Source organism: Neolamprologus brichardi, chromosome 5, assembly GCF_056152115.1.
Source record: "Neolamprologus brichardi isolate AB-2024 chromosome 5, ASM5615211v1, whole genome shotgun sequence".
In the NCBI taxonomy this organism is placed as follows: Eukaryota; Metazoa; Chordata; class Actinopteri; order Cichliformes; family Cichlidae; genus Neolamprologus; species Neolamprologus brichardi.
Genome location: NC_142108.1, coordinates 15,704,084 through 15,723,230, shown reverse-complemented (window position 1 = coordinate 15,723,230; position 19,147 = coordinate 15,704,084). Strand labels below are relative to the sequence as shown.

At 40.5% G+C, this 19,147-nt stretch overlaps 2 protein-coding genes across 2 annotated transcripts; both read left to right on the top strand.

Moving 5' to 3' along the window:
- The first annotated feature begins 1,085 nt into the window (after positions 1-1,085).
- Positions 1,086-13,433, top strand: strip1 (striatin interacting protein 1). Its single transcript, XM_087840758.1, has 20 exons — positions 1,086-1,217; positions 3,190-3,259; positions 3,357-3,431; positions 3,526-3,660; positions 3,757-3,877; positions 4,205-4,380; positions 4,464-4,591; positions 4,708-4,890; positions 5,352-5,572; positions 5,700-5,765; positions 5,860-5,923; positions 6,036-6,107; positions 6,507-6,581; positions 6,954-7,051; positions 7,409-7,535; positions 9,937-10,037; positions 10,159-10,225; positions 10,319-10,423; positions 10,530-10,734; positions 12,049-13,433. The coding sequence occupies exons 1-20, from the start codon at positions 1,107-1,109 to the stop codon at positions 12,294-12,296; spliced, it is 2,448 nt and encodes an 815-aa protein (XP_087696884.1). The 5' UTR covers positions 1,086-1,106; the 3' UTR covers positions 12,297-13,433.
- A 211-nt stretch (positions 13,434-13,644) lies between these two features.
- On the top strand, positions 13,645-18,797 carry LOC102793897 (tripartite motif-containing protein 16-like protein). Its single transcript, XM_006783496.3, has 7 exons — positions 13,645-14,115; positions 15,076-15,171; positions 15,252-15,485; positions 15,566-15,722; positions 15,799-15,888; positions 17,418-17,477; positions 17,590-18,797. The coding sequence occupies exons 1-7, from the start codon at positions 13,645-13,647 to the stop codon at positions 18,132-18,134; spliced, it is 1,653 nt and encodes a 550-aa protein (XP_006783559.3). The 3' UTR covers positions 18,135-18,797.
- Positions 18,798-19,147: the final 350 nt, after the last annotated feature.

The window sequence follows — 19,147 nt, the reverse complement described above, 5'->3', positions numbered from 1 at the left end:
ATAGTGTTTATTCGCTTACTAAGGCCACAGGCAAAAATATGTGGGTAACTGTGACAGCGAGCCAAATGGAACAATATTTTTTTGTGTTCATTTCACTCAGCATAATCTTATTTGGGCATATGTACCCCTAACTGGGGTGACTGTATGCCAGGTGGGAGAGCAGGTCATTTCTAATTGCAAGGTTGGTCCAGTCTGCATACCAAACATCCCTGAGCAAGATACTAAGCCCAAGTTACTTCTGATGCACCCATTCAAGTATAAATGTGTGTGCATGTTGGACAAAAAGCACTTACCTAGAAAGAGCATAGGGAAAAAAGTGCTTGTATGAATGGGTGAACTAGTTGTGTAAAGTGCTGAATAACCGCAGAATAAGAACTAGTCCATTTACCATTGAAAAATAATGTAATTATGATGGTTACAGTTGTGATTAGATTTTTACATCTACCCATCATGGGCATGAATGACGCAGCAATTTGGGGCTTTTAATGATATCCTGTGAACAAGCCTATGCTTGTAGAGAATACATCTTTAATGGCTTTACAAAAACAAAAACTGGTTGCACAAGCTTGGGATTTTCTCTAATCCACACAGGGTCAAAATATTATCGTCCCTTAGTAAGTTGCACTTCGACCATGCATGCACCGTGATAAGTGAATGCAAACATCTGACCACAACTTCATCCATAATTTACAATAAATGCGAATTATATATTTTCTTTAATTAAAACTGTTTTGGAGGATTGTAAACATCTTTAGATGTTTATCCATCACGTAGAAGAGAAGTTTCTGAGTAGTCCCGCATTAATTCTACAGTAGCTACGGCAGATCCTAAATACAGAAGCAGAGTTGTGAACTTTCTTCATCCTGAATGAGTCCTGCAGCAGATGTCAGGCTCTGCTCCGACTTCTGATCTCATCATCATAGCGTCAGTTCGGGATTGAAGCCTGAAGAGGCAGAGAAAAATTCATTTCAAAAATACTTCTACACAACCACACCTCGGGCCTCTGCTGCGGACCTTCGGACAAGATTCTGCGAATGCGCTTACGCGAGTCCGACAGTCGCGTTCCATTTCTCATCTCGCGAGAGTTCACTGCGCCCCCAAAAATTATGGACGTCGGTGGAAACGGTAGTGGGCTACCTGTAAACAATAAGCAGAGAGCTATGCTACCTAACAAAACCAGGGGCGAATTTACCCGCAATCAAAGAAAAGATTCAGAGGTACATATCCAGATGTTTATGGTTGATTTCCAGCGTGTATTTTTTTTTTTTAGCTAAAGAGACGAGGCCTTTCCTGCTGCTAGTGTAAAGTTAGCTAGCTCTGTCATTGTAGCACAATTAGTATTTCTAACATGATTCGGGAGTTAAGAGCAGAAAACGACTTTTATTACGGTGTTTGTACGTGTACCTAGCTGTACAGTGTTCCGTTTGTTTTCCGGTGTTAACACATTGAAAAGCGAGCAGGAGACGGCTAGCTGACGTTAGCCGGCTACAGGCCAGGCTTGTGTATGTGTCAGGAACCTAATGACCTGTTGAAAACTGATTGTTTAGGTCCTTGTTAACGCATTTAATCTTTCTAATGCGACAGTCGGTTATTACAGTGTAATTTTACTGTATATATGCAAAATTGGTCACTCATTTGTGTGATGTTTAAAGAAAAGAAGCTGAGTGTTTCCGTGTAGTGGTTTAAATAGCCACTGGAGACAGTCATGGTAGCACTGATTCCCTGTCTGTCTTGAAGAGGTGTATTATTTCCAGTCTTTTCTTAAAAGTAGGCTCACAGTGGCAATAGTAAATCCTCCTGTCTTTAGTTGTAATGCTTCATGATGGCAGCTTCAGTGTGTTACTGTTACTTTCAGTGTTGCAGCTGGTACACATGATATTGTTATTGATTCATAAACTTTATATTACGAATCAGAGACTACATTAACTAGTCTGAAATGTAAATTATAGAATAAGCGATTATAGAGTTGTCAGTAACAGATGCTCAAATACAAGTTTATTACTACTATTGGTACAGCCTTGTAACAAACAGTGCCCAAAGCGGTTTATGTAACCAAAATATAGTGAGGTGTTAAAGTAACGGACATCAGCTGTGCACGGTGTTTATGGACAACTGAAAATATAATTGACTGAGTGTGACAGAACTAAGTAACCCAACAAACCAACAGCGTCATGATGAAACTTTCCAAAGAGAGTAAGCAGACTGAAAGTGGAGGTTTTAATAACCTTCACCTTCACCTTCATCAATAGCACTATGTCCTGTTTAAGACCACCACTCCCACCTGAGTGGTGGGAGTGGTGGTCTTAAACAGGACATAGTGCTATTACAACAGTGTTTGATTGCATCTTATTTTTTACTTTGTGCTCCTGAACTACTTCGAACAGTATTGCTTGTTGTTGCCAACTGGATGTTTTTATACCTTTATACCTTTATACCTTATATCGTACTTTATAGGCACGTATAAAGTGGATAACGTGCCTGATTAAAATATATATATATATATATATATGTTAAAAGATTTTAACTTTTGTTAGAGAGTAGCTGCCAGCACAGAGGAGTGTTTCACCTGTAGCTAAATACTAAAATGTGGTGAAATGCAGCTAAATGCATTGACTCAAGTACTCTACAAAGGAAGATCATAGTGATTATGATACACTGCTGTAGATAAAACAACCCAACAAAATGTATAAGCTGAACCTCAAACAGTGTTATCAGCAGTAAAAAGCCTCAAAAGACATTAATGCGGGAGAAATATTAATCCAACAGTAAAATACTAATGGGGAACATTTTTACTACACACTTGAAGTACAACTTGCTGGCTTACATGTGTTAACGTAAGTGGGCTTTTAATCCAGAAGGTTTCCTAGTCAAATTTATTTTTTGATATTGTAAATTATCAAAATGCTACTTCCACCACTTTCTCTTAGCGAGAGTCACTTGAACATTTTGGTGCTTTGACTCTTGATGATGTTGTTGCTGTTGTTATGGAGAGTTTTGGAAAGGAAATTAAACACTACTAACTAAATACCACCACGTATTAAATGAGAAAACAGTTTTTTATGTGCTTGTGTGTAGAGTTTGGGTAATGTGACTTCTTAACATCAGTCGGATGTGATTAAATTGGATTAATTACATTTTTTTTTGTATCTAGTAGCTCTCTTTCTAACCTCTGCGGTGTGTTGTGCACAGGGGCAGTCTGAGTCTCCAGATCTGGAGTTTGAATATTCGGACACAGATAAGTGGGCTGCAGAGCTGTCAGGTACGTGTGTGTAAGTGTGTGTGTGTCACACTTTAAGAACCTGTAACCACCTAATAATGTGTTCAAATTACTTATGAACTCTTCATGTGTCTTGCAGAGCTTTACAGTTATACTGAAGGACCAGAGTTTGCTCTTAATAGGAAGTGCTTTGAAGAGGAATTCAGAGTTCATGGTAAGCACTCAGAATATACATACACAGCCATACAAATAAAAGATGAAGCAAGTATGCATCTTAGTTTATTTTCTTCACCTCTGCTGTGCCTTAGTGTCTGATAAGAAGTGGACAGAGCTCGATGAAGCTCAGCACAGAGCTCACGCTATGCGCCTGTTGGACAGTCTTGAAGTCACTGCCCGGGAGAAGAGGCTGAAGGTTGCTAGAGCCATTCTCTACATGGCTCAGGGTCAGTCCATCACACATTTCCATGATTTCAAGTTAACTAGAAAATAGTTTGTCTTCATGTACTTCATGTACTGTCTTCTTTTTTTTCTGTTTTTAGGAACCTTTGCTGAGTGCAGCTCTGAGGTGGAGGTACAGCACTGGATGAGATACAACATATTTCTGCTGCTCGATGTGGGGACCTTCTCTGCTCTGGTGGAACTGCTCAACATGGAGATTGAGTATGCTCTCCATCAATTTTTTAGCCTTGCAGAAGTAAATGCCAATTAAAAACAAAACAAAACAAAGAAGCAATTTTTTCCTACCACATAGCTTTCTGGAAGCATTTATTGATGTCCAAAGGTGCCATAAATCAGTCAGCATGCAATTTTACTTTAAATTTAGGACGGGGGAAACACATTATTTGTCTGTTGGTTTTTTGTTTGTTTGTTTTTATTGTTTTTGTTTTTTAAACTAATGAATTCACTCAGAATAAAAAAGAAGAATCACTGGTTGTCTGTGGTAGACTTCAGGTTAACCAGCTTCCTGGTGTGCTGTCTGTGTTTCAGTAACAGTGCTGCCTGTAGCAGCGCTGTCAGGAAACCAGCCATCTCCCTGGCTGACAGCACAGATCTCAGGGTGCTGCTTAACATCATGTACATGATGGTGGAAACCATCCAACAGGACGACCCAGCCGACAAGCCCGAATGGAAAACCATCAAGGAGACCTTCAGGACAGAACTGGGTAAATTTCATCAGAGTAGCTGAAGACTCGTTGAGGTTATGTGCAGAATCAGCCTTGTAAATGAACCTGCTTCTCTGATCCAGGATCTCCTCTCTTCAACAACGAGCCCATTTCCGTTATGCTCTTTGGTATGGTTACCAAATTCTGCAGCGGTCATGCGCCTCACTTTCCCATGAAGAAAGTTTTGTTGCTGTTGTGGAAGAGCATACTGGTGAGAGACTCAAACATCAGCCTTTCACAGAGATACTGATATCCCAAAGAGTTTATCTTCATTTTCCTCCTAAATCCCATCTTATCTTCCAAAAACCTTCCTGTCTTCTGTTTCAGTTCACACTCGGAGGGTTTGAGCGGCTGCAGAGCATAAAGGTCCGTAAGAGAGAGGAACTGGGTCTCCCTCCTCTCCCGGAGGACAGCATCCGAGTCATTCGCAGCATGAGAGCAGCTTCTCCTCCTGCATCTGCATCTGACCTCATTGAGCAGCAACAAAAGCGGGCACGTCGTGAACACAAGGTAGTTATAGCTGCTACCATCAGGTTAAAGCCAGCTATAAGCAAAACACCTCAAAGTGGACTGTTATTCCAAATGCTCGTTACACGAACAGGGGAGCAGTGCTCTCGCAAACCTGTATTGGTGTGTACGAGGGACTGTGTGCAGCAGCACACATGTTACAGCACCAATTCCCTCTTTGTGCAAACAAAACTGACAAATCCAGGAACACGAGCACGAGCGAGGAAAAGATGACTGCAGTCCAAAAACAGCTAAATAAAGACATTATTATAATTAATAATAATAATGATGATGTTTTTTTAGAGCACCAGCTTGTATTGTTGTTTCACTTAGACGACGAGCCTTCTGCTTATAATGTATTCATGCAATAATTCTCTGCATTCAGAGGCTTCACAGATGTAATACTTGAGTAATTTTAGTATTTGCTTCGGTCTAGTTGTAATTATCTTGTAACTCAAACACAGGCGCTGATAAAACAGGATAACCTTGATGCATTCAATGAAAAGGATCCTTACAAGGCGGATGACTCACGAGAAGATGAAGATGACAACGATGACAATGATAACTCTATAGAAGCAGAAACTTTCCCTCTTGAGCGGGACGAGGTGATGCCTCCACCTATTCCTCATCCTCCATCGGAGAGGGTGTCCTTCCCAAAAGGTCTGCCGTGGGCTCCTAAAGTCAGGTACTGCTCAGTCTCACCAAACAGCAATGCTGAACTGTAATGATGCCTGTTAGTTCCTCCTTTATATCCACAAATATACAATTAAGACTTTTTTTTGTTATTGATGTTACTGTTTTTGCTCCAACAGGGAAAAAGATATTGAAAACTTCCTAGAATCAAGTAGAAGTAAATTCATTGGTTACACTCTTGGAAGGTAGTGTTTTCCTCATTTTTTATGAGATGACAGTTAGCTTTTGTGCAGAAATATTGACATGTTAAGAACTGTTTATTTTGTGCACACATTACAGTGATACAGATACAGTGGTTGGATTACCCAGGCCAATTCACGAGAGCATCAAGACCTTAAAGCAGGTATTGTAGTATTTTGCACTGTACTTCATTAGGGATATTGAAGCATGGCTTAATTTCACACACCTGAAGTGTTGCTGAACCTTAATTTATTAAATGCTATCTTATTTTTCAGCACAAGTATGTCTCTATAGCTGAACTACAGATCACAAAGGAGGAGGAATTTCAGAAAACCCCTCTTTCTGGCGTAAGTATAAACAGATACAGCTTTATTAAAAGGAGATCTGTTGTGGTACCTCTCATTAGACTTCACTAAGGTTGGTTGGCATGGTTACTCAGTTCAGAATAGTCCTTTTTTAATCATATAATGGGCCTTGGTGCAGCCTCTTAGTTCATCTTCTATCTGAAACACAACTTTGTTCATTCATATCGTACACATCCAGCAGCAGAAACAAATTGCCTGACGCCTATCTGAAGCCTTTTGCACATACACTGACCTCATAATTTTAAATCTGGCCATGCAGAAATTATTCCCACAGTAAGCATAATAGGTCCACTTTAATTATTCAGTTAAAGAAAAACACACAAAGTAAATTCTTCAACTTGACATCTCTTGTTTTGTGTTTTTCTTCTTTCTTGTCGTCAGGGGGAAGAGGAAGTGGAGACGTGTGCCACCGAGCTGCTTTACCAGGGGATTCTGCCCAGTTTGCCTCAATACATGGTTAGTATTGTATGGTTTATATTGTGCTACTGTGGGACTACTCATACTACAGCTGTGATACAGCTGTGGTAGAGTCATAAAAAGGCTTTAAAACCTGTAATTCTGTGTGAAAGCAACAACAGAGCAGGGTCTGCTCAGGGATGGCAATAAAGACTATTACACAAATACTCTATTGCAGCACTTGTGTAAAGTGTTGTGTCACAGATCAGTGGTGTGCTGTTAGTTATACTAAAGCATTTAGTTAGATTTTACAAATTATACCCTGGATACATTTGAAGTAAATAAATAAAACTCCAAGATTTAGAAACCTCAGTGTTGGCAGGCTGGATTTAAAGTGTTTAAATCACTCAATCATGCTTGGTCTCTCTGCAGATTGCTCTGCTGAAGATCCTGCTCGCTGCTGCTCCGACATCCAAAGCTAAAACCGACTCCATTAACATCCTGGCAGACGTGCTGCCGGAGGAGATGCCGTAAGTGCCTTGAAAAGCCTGCCAGTTTCTTATCCACTGTGCCATTATGTGATAAAGAGGGAACATATGCTAACCGAGAGACATTTCCATTATCTAATGTACTCACATTTAAGGGTGAGTACAGGTTTTCAGGTCATGCACACTTGTACATACAGAGCTGCAACTGGTTTCACGCTTGTTTTTTTTTTTTTAAACAAGGAGATGTGGTTTATCGGCAGGTTATTTTACCTGAGCATGTTTGAGAACAGTAGACTCTAAGATTGCTACGTTCTGATTTACAGGCAGGTGTTAGTTTTTACCTGCGAGCAGAACAGACTGAGGGTTATCTGACCTGATCTCTTCTGTCTGACCCTGCAGGACCACAGTGCTGCAAAGCATGAAACTTGGTGTTGATGTGAATCGGCACAAAGAGATCATTGTGAAAGCCATCTCTGCAATTCTGCTGCTTCTCCTGAAACACTTCAAACTCAACCACATCTACCAGGTGCGCACGCCACACGCCTGTTTAACGTTGCACATTGTTATTATTCCAGTTTAAATTATAATTTTGAATCACATCAAATTTCAAAACATGGTAATAGAGATAAAACAGATTCACTCCCCTTCACGCTGCAGCAGGTTTAGTTTAACTTACGTTTATTTATTTACAGCCTTGATTAAAAAAAAGTGACCAAAAATTATTTGCACGTCTCTTAAACTAAATTCTGTCCACTGTAGAACACAGAAAACATATCAAATGTTTAAACTGAGACATTTTACTTGTGCATGAAAAGTATTAGTGGACACACTAAGAAAAGTCTAGAAAAGTAGGAAAGCAGAAACTGCTGGAGGTACATTTTACAACTAATTAGGTTAACTGACAACAGGTCATTAATGTGATTGGGTATAAAAAGAACATCTTAGAGAGGCAGAGTTTATCAGAAGTAAAGATGGGCAGAGGTTAACCAATCTGAAAAAAACTGCATCTACAAATTGTGGAAAAAGTTCTTTAACATAAAACTGTGAAGAGGGCTATCTCATCATCTACAGTACATAATATCCAAAGATTCAGACCAAATTCCTGAATCGGATATTGGCGAAAAATAAAAAATATAATCCGATCCATTAAATATCAAAAAAGCACCTCACAAAACTTGCTACACGGCATAACCCGGCTCATAACCGTAGCACGTTGCAGCAGTATGCTCATGTGATAGAGCGGTTGTGTGCTACCAAACCAGCATTTCATCTCCGAGGAAGATTTCCCAGAGAGAAGTAAAGCAAGTGTGTAAGTTCATCTCTGAATGTTTGTAAAGCATTCCAGCGTTAAGCTTAACAACCGATATATGGAGCGACTGCCTCTCTCTCTCTCTCCTGCTCCTACTTCAAACGTGAAACTGATCAATGATCAGCTGATCGGCTTTTCTGTCGCAAGTCCGTCTCTTTTGTTTGTTTTTGGCCCACTTTGCACCAGAAAGAGGAAACCAGCGGCTGAACAACAGCAGCACGTTTAAGCTTGATAAGCTGTTGTTAGAATTTATTTAATATTACTTTCTACACCAGGATTTTTTTTCTACGTAGCTGACGGCTGGTAACTGTGCAGGGGCGGATCTATCAAAGTTTAGCCAGGGGGGCTGATAGGGCATGAACAGGGAAAAGGGGGCACAAAGACATACTTTTCTTTCTTATTCTCATTTAAAATGTCTAGCTTTTAATAAATAATTATCTGACTCTTACACCCAAAGTTTTAATCTGATGTAAAATATATATATAAGTCCATTACTGTATATAGTAACTGTTAATTCTAATATACCCTAGTAAGCTATAGTACTTTTTCCTTTGGGAAGGTACCATCTGTGCAGTCTGCAATTTTGTTGAAGAAAGATGTTGAATCTATTTAATTATTCTTGAAAAATAATTTATTTCTTTATTTATTTTTGATTACATCGATTAAGCATCATGAGGTGGGGGGTGGTTCCCTATTTTTTTTTGCTGGGAGTTTGCAACCCTATTAGTTAGGTTGCTTAATATTTCTGCTAAGTACTCTTTAAAATACCAGAATAGGAAGGATGGAGCAGGTTTAAGTTTATTAGATTAGTATTGCTGAACTATGAAATATTTTGGGCGCAGTGTATTTTTTACATACAGGTATAACAGAATAGCTTTAGTGTTGTTATTTATTTAAACTTGAGTATAAACTTATACAAAATGCAGCAAGATATTAACAAAAACGTTTTATTGATTAAAAAACACACTATATCGGATTCATATCGGTATTGGCAGATATCCAAATTTATGATATTGGTATCAGTATCGGACATAAAAAAGTGGTATCGTGCCATCTCTAATTAAAACAACATGGATTCATAGTAGAAGAGTCTGGGTGCTGAACTGACCTGCCTGCAGTCCAGATTATTTACCAACTAAACAACTCAAAAACAAAAGATAGCACAAAAAAGACCCAGGATTGCTGAGCAGGTAGAGTCATTTCTTCCAAAAGTCCAGCAGCTGGTCTCCTCAGTTCCTCCTATCAAACTCAAAACAAGCTAATAATTTTCCTAAAATGGTAAATTTATTGTCAGTTTAAACGTTTAATATGCTTTCTGTGTTCTGAATAAAATCTGGGCTTATGAGGTTTTTGGGTCATTGCATTTTGTTTTTATGAAGTTTTAAAACAGGGAATTGGGTTAAAAAATAGTCTTAAAAAATCCACCTAAATAAAAAAAGGCGAGTTTCTTCTTTTCTTAAACTTAAATAAATCCTAGATTGTTTTCAGAGTTGAACAGTTGTTGTGTTAATCGTGTGTTCAGTAGTAACCAAAATACAAACTACATACATGTACTGATATAAAAATTAATGCTTGTGTAACTGCTGTCCCTCTGTGTGTGTGTGTGTGGTGTTCATAGTTTGAGTACATGGCTCAGCACTTGGTGTTTGCCAACTGCATCCCCCTCATTCTCAAGTTCTTCAACCAGAACATTATGTCTTACATCACAGCTAAGAACAGGTACTTTCAGTGTGGCGTTACATAACAAAGTCATGATTCCTGTTTGCAGTGCGCATCAATAAACTAAATGTACATGACTCTGTATTTCACTACATTGACATTACTTTTTTCTTCCTCAAAGCATTTCAGTACTCGACTTTCCGTACTGTGTGGTGCACGAGCTCCCAGAGTTAACCGCAGAGAGCTTGGTAATTTTACCCCCCTTGTTTCTGTTGTTTTGTTGTTGTTGACACGTGACTGTAGGATTTGGATGTTTACTGTGGACGATTTCTTTGTTACAGGAAGCAGGAGACAACAATCAGTTTTGCTGGAGGAATCTGTTTTCCTGTATTAACCTGCTGAGGATCCTCAACAAACTGACCAAATGGAAGCACTCCAGAACAATGGTGGGAGGACGTCACGTCACATTTGCTGTGACACACGAATCACATATGAAAAGACAGGATATAACTCTCTACTTTGATTTTTTTTTTCCTTGTTATTTTCTGCCAGATGCTGGTCGTGTTTAAGTCGGCACCCATCCTGAAAAGGGCGCTGAAGGTCAAGCAGGCAATGATGCAGCTGTATGTCCTCAAGCTGCTCAAAGTGCAAACAAAATACCTCGGACGTCAGTGGAGGAAGAGCAACATGAAGACCATGTCTGCCATCTACCAGAAGGTCCGACATCGCCTGAATGACGACTGGGCGTACGGAAACGGTGAGAGGAAAATCTGAACAGCTTCCGTGCAGAATGTACAACACTACACACAAACATAGGACAGCATTATTCAAGTATCATTCTAGAAAAAGTGGGGAGCAGGTGATATTTGAACACCATAAAATCCTTTTTATATACAGAGAACCAGTCAAACCTGGAAGATTCTAGAAACATTGCTCAGAGATTTTGGTCCATGTTGACATGACAGCGTCACACAGTGGCTCCACAGTAATGATGTGAATCTCCCGGTCCACCACATCCCAGAGGTGCTGTGTTGGATTGTAAATAAAGAAATCTGGTGACTGTGGAGGCCATTTGAATTCAGTGAACTCATAGTCATGTTCAAGAAACCAGTTTTAGATTTATGACATCGGTATGCTATCCTGCTTTAAGCAACAATTGAAAGATGGACACTACATGTGTGTTGTTGCTGTTGATGGACAGCAACAACACCATCCTTTACACCACTGCTGTGGTGTTTAAAGGATGCACAGTTTGGTACTATGGGTTCCAAACTGTGCCAAGAAAATATTCCCCACGCCAGCACCACCAGCAGCAGTCTGAATTGTTGATAAAAGCACGATGCTGTTTATGGCAGATTGCAATAGTACCATCTGAAAATTGAATCATCAGACCAGCAGTTTCTCTAGCCTTCTGTTGTCCACTGTTGGTGACCCTGTGGAAACTGTAGCCTCAGTTTCCCTTTCTTAGTTGACAGTAGTGACACCTGGTCTAGTCTTCTGCTGCTGTTGCACATTTTCTTCATGGTTCAGTGTGTTGAACACTCAGAGATGCTCTTCTGCATACCTTGGCTGTCATGAGGGGTTACTTGAGTCACTGTTGCCTTTCTATGAGCTCAAAGAAGTCTGGCCATTCTTCTTTGACCTCTGACCTCTAAGAGAACTGCTGCTCACTGGAGATTTTCTCTTTTTTTTTTTTTTGGACCATTCTCTGTAAACCCTGCTACGTGATTGGCTGATTAGATGTGTGTTAACGAGCAGTTAGACAGCAAATAAAGTGGCCAGTGAGTGTGCATTTAATAAATGTCATGAGTGCCGCAGACTGACTGAGGTGAGACAGCTGGTGTGTGAGTGAAAGATGAGCTGTAGATTCAAAGTGTTTCGTGTTTCTCAGATTAGTCGTCTGTTCGCTGCATGAATGTTTCATGTGTTTGTCGCCTTTATGACACAAACCTGCTGTTTTGTTTTTATGTCCTAATGGAGATCAGGATTTGTGGGCTGCTGCAGATTGCTGTTACGCTCAGAGCAGACAAAATCCACTAACTTCCAGTGACTGTTTGTTTTGTGTGAGCAGATCTGGACGCTCGTCCGTGGGACTTCCAGGCCGAGGAGTGCGCTCTACGAGCCAACATCGAGCGCTTCAACAGCCGCCGCTACGACAAGAGCCACAGCAATCCCGACTTCCTGCCTGTGGACAACTGTCTGCAAAGTGTTCTGGGCCAACGAGTGGACCTGCCCGAGGACTTCCAAATGAACTACGACCTTTGGCTGGAGAGGGAAGTCTTCTCCAAACCTATTTCCTGGGAAGAACTGCTACAGTGAGACTCGACCACCGTCAACATTCTTGTAGTTTATTCTTGTTTTGTTTTTTTTAAACAGTTTCAGCCAGGTGTCCAGATGAAGCACCACCAGTGCTCTCACTGATCAACAGAACTCTTCTCTGAACAGAACATTATGTTACACATTCTGTATAGACTGAAGGTGACGGATGGATTTTATTCTCAGTTTCCAGCATGGAGGAGTGTTGTCGGGGGTCCTGCTAAATGCTTTTGGTGTTTGAACTTTTGCCTTTTGAGAAATTTTGCATTGTTATGATTTCTGTGTAGTTTTTAGCCAAAAAAAAGATCATCCTTTTGTACTTAGGTTCTCTGAGACTTCTCTTGCCTCGTTCCCAGTTTTTTAATGAAATAGCTGATAATGACCTCAGTGCTAAAACTCCATTTGTGGACTTGAACTCTGCTCCTTCTTTACATTACAGATATTTCCTCTGTGTGCCTCTTACCTGCTACTGTAGTTTCGCAACTCACCAGGAAGCACTACATGACCACACTTTCACTTTTAAGTTTAAATAGAGTATTCATTTTAGGTATTAAGTGTTAGGCCAGGCTCAGCACAGTGAACACATGAATAAAACATTCCTCGTTCCATCTCACGAGTTCTTCATCTTCAGAGAGATGGAAGGAAAGGTCAGGATTTTTTTATGTACACTCATGATAGTCGGATCATTGCTCCTTTAACAGTTGGACCTTTTTGTTGCCCTGCTGGATTTTCAGGATGATATCATATCTGTTTTGCCTGACTAAGTGCTTTTTGCTCTGGGACCATCAGTGAGGCTGAATGGACATTAAAATCCCAGTCTAGACAAAAAACAAACAAGAAGCTCGTCAGCATCTTCATCTTTTTTGCTTGTGAAAGAAAAGAGTGTTTCTGGTCTCATAAATGTGGTTCTTGTTGCCTGGTTTTATTCATCAGATGGCTGTTTTTGAACAGAAGGGTACAACTGAATTTAAATTGCCAGTTACAGAACTGTTATACTTCTACATCTTTTTCAGATATTAGTTTCTTTGTTTTTATTTAAACATTCAGGAAATGAAAGTACATGTAAATTACAAAGCTTATTTATCACTGCTTTTCTTTGTTTTATGTTTACCTAAATACTGTAATAAAGACATTCATGTTGGATTTATTTGTCCTTTCTGAAGGTTGTTGTTTACATTTGTCTGGTCTTTGAGATTCAAACAGCCAGTGTGGAGGAGACACGGACTCCGCCTTCCTTTTCACAAGAATTTCAAAAGTTTTAGTCACTCCCACACACAAACACACACTTGTGAGTCATTTGTGCAGGAAACGAAACTAAACTTGTGACAGCCCGCCTTTTTTCCACAGAGACATGGCGGACCGTAACATCCCTGCGAAGATGAACCACCTCTGCTGTCAAATTTGCAGAAAGCTTCTCAGGAATCCTGTGATGATTCCTTGCGGACACAACTTTTGCATGCACTGCATCCAGGACCAATGGGATTGTGACCAGCTAAGGAACAGTCTCTGCAGGTGCCCCGAATGTAAATATGAGTTTCCATCCAGACCTCAGCTGATCAAGAACGCCACTCTAGCTGAGGTGGTGAGAGAGACAGAAATGAGTTGTAATAAGGAGCAGCAGTCCTCAGAAGGGAATCGGAGAGTCCTGAAGAGACCCTGGAGCTGTGCAGAAACATCAGAGAGCACTTTGTGTGGGAAACACGACAAGCCCCTGGAGGTTTACTGCTGCACAGATGAGCAGATCATATGTGCACAGTGTGCTTCAGCTGAGCATGGAGGACACAGGATCGGGTGGGTGAAGGAGGAACGGAGGCGGAAGGAGGTACTTAAAACAGGATAGAAATGGAGAAATCCTACTTGAAAGCTCAAATTTGCAGGAAGAAGAAACTGAAGGAAGCGTCTCCTGGAAAGCTTTTGGTGAATTAGCCCAGGAGTCAATTTATGCAGTCTTATGGCATAATACTAGACCTTCTAGCACTTAATATTTCCAACTCCAGATTTAGTTTTGAAATGACAATGCAGCGACATAGCAAAAATATTACAAGAACATGTTTTCTCTTTGGGTAAATCCAGGAAACTGTCATTAACCAATTGCTCGTGATTTCCTGCAACTTCAAGATTGCTGACAATGTTTTATATCCTGGCGGATATTTGGAAACTTTTGCATATCTTGTGATTTATATATATGTACAATGATTTTAGCCATGTAACTGAGATGAAAGCAAAGTGCACGCTGCATCTAAGGCACACAGATCGATGATTCAAACTTCAACATAAGCCTAAAAAATGAATAATTGCTGAAACTAAGTTTTGATTGGAAGTGAGGGGAGGAAACAGAAGAAAAGACACCCTGTGGAATGAAAACAGGCTGATGATAACTAATATAATTATTAAATGCAGGATGGTGAGTGAAAAAGAAACGGTGTATCATGGGAAGCCCCCAGTAGAACAGACCGACTGCAGAATAACTAAAGGAAGATTCATGGTTATCTGATCCAAATCTATTGATAATCCCTTATCAACAAGGGATGTTTTAAGCCTAATTTTAAAGGTAGATGGACTGTCTGTATTTCAGACAGGTGACATTTCCACTTTATTTGGTTAAACAAATCATTCCTGAGTACTGGGACAGCCTTACAAAACATTCAAATGACTTACAGCATCGACCCAGTTTTAGACAAAGATGCATTTGATTCATACAAATGTAAAAAGTGCCATCCAGGAAAAAACTTACAAAATCTAAACAAATTATGTGTTTGCTTCCAACTAACACATCCTGAAGAAGGAACTTAAGGACATGCAGACAAAGTTCAAGCAGACTCTTCAGAAGCAAGAAAGGAAAAGAGAGATGATGGGGGAGATGCTCGGACAGATTCAGGTGAGGGGAACATGTGACCAAAAAGTTATGTTGTCTGAAGTGTTTGTAGTGTGTCACCCACTCACATGTGTATCAAACAGGACGAGGCGAGAAAAACAGAAGCCTTCTGTGAAAGCGTCATAGTGGGCGCCATCGACTCCCTTCAGAAACATTACCTGTCAGTGAAGGAAGTGATTGCAGCTCAGGAGGAGGCGGCTGCAGCTCAGGTTCGCATCTCGCTGAAGAGCCTGGAGGAGGAGATGAAGCAGATGAAGAAGAGGGATGCTAAGCTGGACCGCCTGGCACAGACTGAGAGCAACATCCGTTTCCTGCAGGTATACTCCCAACACAGTGCTGGAAACGTTGCCTGTTTCTGACGGGTCGTATCCTAAACTTCTCCCCTCCATCCTCACAGAAATGGCCCTCTCTGAAGCTCCTCTGTGACCACTCGTTCCCGGAGCTTTCAGAGGATCCACTCCTCCACTTTGAGCTCACAAAGAGAGCCGTTGAGCATCTTGGGAAGCAACTCGAGGAATTCTGTGACAAAGAATTTGCCTCAATCTGTAACACTGGTATGTGTCATTATGTGGAAAACATCTCTCTTTAATTATAAGAATGTAAGAATATCTATGTCCTTGTGTATGACAGCTGATGGTGAGGAGCAGCAGGAATCAGCATCAGAGATGGAGGAAGATGATGTCCAGCGAAGAAGTGAAGCCAGTGTCTCACAGCCCCATGGTTTGTACTTCAAACTGTTTCCAGATCAATTTTAATATTACCTTACAGTTGTGGTCAGAAGTTTACACCCACTCGTCATCATGGACATGACCGTCATGCTAATTTTGGGTTTTTAATGGTTTCTTTAAACTGTTGTTCAGCACACATCTTTAATGGCTTTGAGAAACAAGAATTGAAGGGAGAAGTTTGAATATATTTTGGATTTCTTTAATTCACACAGAGTCAAAAGTATACATACAGGCTCAAATATATTAACCAGCCCCCAATAATATTTTGTTAAATGTCCCTTAGTAAATTATCCATCAACAAGCTTCTGGGATAATTCTGGCTGATTGCTCTTCTTGGCAGAACTGGGAGAATTCATTTAAATTGGCTGGTTTCCTGTTACAGACCCTGCTTTTAAGCAAAGTCCACTGAATTTCCAATAGGGTTAAAGTTGGGCTCAGAAGCTTACTGTGAGCCTCCTTCATCCAGCTGTGATGTGTGTTGTCCTCATTGTCCTGATTATTTGACATTAGGTTGAAGAATTTGCAGGTAGTCCTGCTCCTTCTCCATTATTCCATCCATTTTATGATGTACCACTGACATGTTTATACAGGAGAACATCTGTCGTTTAAAAGGATTTATTTGCTTCAGCAGTTGAAATTACAAGTTTACAGCACTGGACTTTGATGTGAAATCAGCCATCTGCTTCACACAGAGGATGACCCTCAGAGTGGGCAGTCCAGTTTTAAAACACCTCCCTGCCTAGCCTTGATTATTAATATTATCTAGCAACCTTAAGGCTACTGATTCCACTTATTATCTAAGTTCGGGACATTCTGTTCGGACTCCCTTGGCCCAGAAAATATAATCTGGACTTCTAACCAGTTATGATGTGTAAGCATGCTTTGCAAAACCCTCTGCACTTCTACATGTCAATCACAATAATTCAATTCATAGCGCTGAATGAAGCTTTCGACCCATATTTCATGGAGTGCCTGATACCAGTACCACTGCTAAAAATAGCCCCAGAGCATGATTCGGAGGTGGTACAGTGTTCTTCAGTTTAAAAGCCTCACCACTATTCCTCCAGATACACCTCAGGTCGTTGTGGCCAAAAAAGTCTGTCTTTATCTTGTCTGACTATAAAACTCATCCATGTGAACAGCTGCAAATTTTAGTCAAGCTTGAACGTGGAGCAGGGTCTTCTTTCTTGTTTGGCACCCTTCTACATGCCAGTGTAAAAATCATCTCACCTTGGACAGGGGTGCTGGCAGTTTACAGTTAATGTCAGGTTTGAGTCGGTGGTTCCTGGGTTGTTCCTCAACATCCTTAAACATGTCCTCTCATCTGAGGGTCAAAGTTTGAGTCTTCTTCCAGACCTTGGCAAAATGGTGACACATCTGAATAACTTGTACTTACAGGCAATTATGTAAACTGCTTTACAGGATAATGAACTCTATTACATTATCCTTGATTTATTCCATTTTGGGGACCAGTTTCAGGGTCTCTGATGCTCTGATGTCGTCTCCCGTGTCTCTTTACAGCTAGCAGGCCTCTGGCTAAACAGAAAGTGGAGCCTAAAACCAGAGAAGAGTTCCTGCAATGTAAGTTTATCTTCCAACCTGCTCTCACCATGACTTTACCCACACACAGACTCATCCAACCACAGCTGTCTTCTTAGAATTCAGTCCTTAAATGTCCTCTTCATTATCTCAGATGCGTGTGAGCTCTCTCTGGACCCCACGACAGCACATGAGGACCTGGTTATTTTGGAAGGAGAGAAGATGGTTAAGCTGTGCAATGAGAGGTCCAAGAATCCTTGTCTTCGTAACCCAGAGAGGTTTATACATCGGCGGCAGGTGCTGTGCAGGGAGGGACTGCAAGCTGACTGCTACTATGAGGTAGAGGTGAAAGGAGACAAAGCAGAGATCGCTCTAACCTACAAAGGAATAGACAGAAAATCCCGCACTACACTGTCAGCCTTTGGGGCCAATGCAAATTCCTGGAGTCTGGATCTATCTAAACATTACTCTGTGAGCCACAATTCTGACAGCATCCAGCTCACTACACCACCCCGTCATCACAGGGTTGGAATTTATCTTAAATTTCAAACCGGAACTTTGTCTTTCTATGAGGTGTCGGACAGTATGAACTTCCTGTACAAGGTTGAAGCCAAGTTCAGAGAGCCGCTGTATCCCGGATTCTGGCTCGGAGAGAAATGTTGCATCAGGATCTGTGATCTGAGACAGAGCCAACTGTAAAAGTACCGAAGAGGACTGCAAACAGCTTCTTTCTACTTAAAGGGAAATTAAAAATAATATGTATAGATTGCTGTATAGATTGCACAGTGCACTGACATGTCTGTTTCCTATGATGTGTGGGGTGGTTGATAACTCTGCAGTATATGAAGCCCAAATTGCCTATATGTGTAAGTTTGTATAAATTCAATAGTATAAAATTACATTTTTATTCATGCTGGACACGTTTTACTGTGGACAGAGTGCTGAATGTAGAAGAATGCCTTGTTTCTACGTAACCTCCGAAGGCAGGATTTAGCAAGTACATATAGTTGAGGGTATATATATACATGTTCTGTTTCTATTTAACATTGCTTTGTGAAATTACTGTGTCCAGAAGAGGGCGCCATGTGTCTGCGGTTTGCCTAATACTCTAGCCTTGTATGGAATTTCAGTCAAGTCAATATTAAAGAACTAAATAAATAAGTGGACAAATAGAACTGTAATTAAATGAATCCTGAAATATTTTTCTAATTAAGAAAATGAATAAAAATAGAGGCCGTCTCTCTTGATTGCCCACTTCAGGGCGGGAGAAACACCCCTGAACTGTGTTATGATTGTTGATGTAACATAGTTTGCTTACCAGAGGGCCCTCTGAGCTCTTCCCTGTTGGTAACACCAGAACACTCAGTGGGAAATTAGTAATAAATTAGTCATCTATGACTTGTTGACACAATAAAACAAGATTTATTTAAACTGCATTGCCATATTATCTCAGTAAGGCTCATAAATACGTCCACATAACAACGCATTTAACGCATTCGCTGATATATTGGACTTATAAATCACCACATATTGTTGCTGGTCTTAATAATCCTCTGTTGGTCCAGCTTTACTCAAGTCCTCTGTATTTGAAATGCATGTTTGATTAAGAATGATGGATTTAACAGTGTGGTTAAAGGGAGATAGCAGGCAGGGAAATTGTGTAGATTTTATATTGCAGTGCTGGTTGGTGAGAGTCTCGAGGAGATTGTCAT

Coding starts and splice junctions, on each gene's coding strand:
- LOC102793897 (XM_006783496.3), top strand. CDS start 13,645: ATGGCGGACCGTAACATCCCTGCGAAGATGAACCACCTCTGCTGTCAA. Junction 15,172..15,251: donor AGATGCTCGGACAGATTCAG/GTGAGGGGAACA, acceptor TGTATCAAACAG/GACGAGGCGAGAAAAACAGA. Junction 15,723..15,798: donor TGCCTCAATCTGTAACACTG/GTATGTGTCATT, acceptor TGTGTATGACAG/CTGATGGTGAGGAGCAGCAG.
- strip1 (XM_087840758.1), top strand. CDS start 1,107: ATGGACGTCGGTGGAAACGGTAGTGGGCTACCTGTAAACAATAAGCAG. Junction 3,432..3,525: donor AGAGGAATTCAGAGTTCATG/GTAAGCACTCAG, acceptor GCTGTGCCTTAG/TGTCTGATAAGAAGTGGACA. Junction 7,052..7,408: donor GTGCTGCCGGAGGAGATGCC/GTAAGTGCCTTG, acceptor CTGACCCTGCAG/GACCACAGTGCTGCAAAGCA.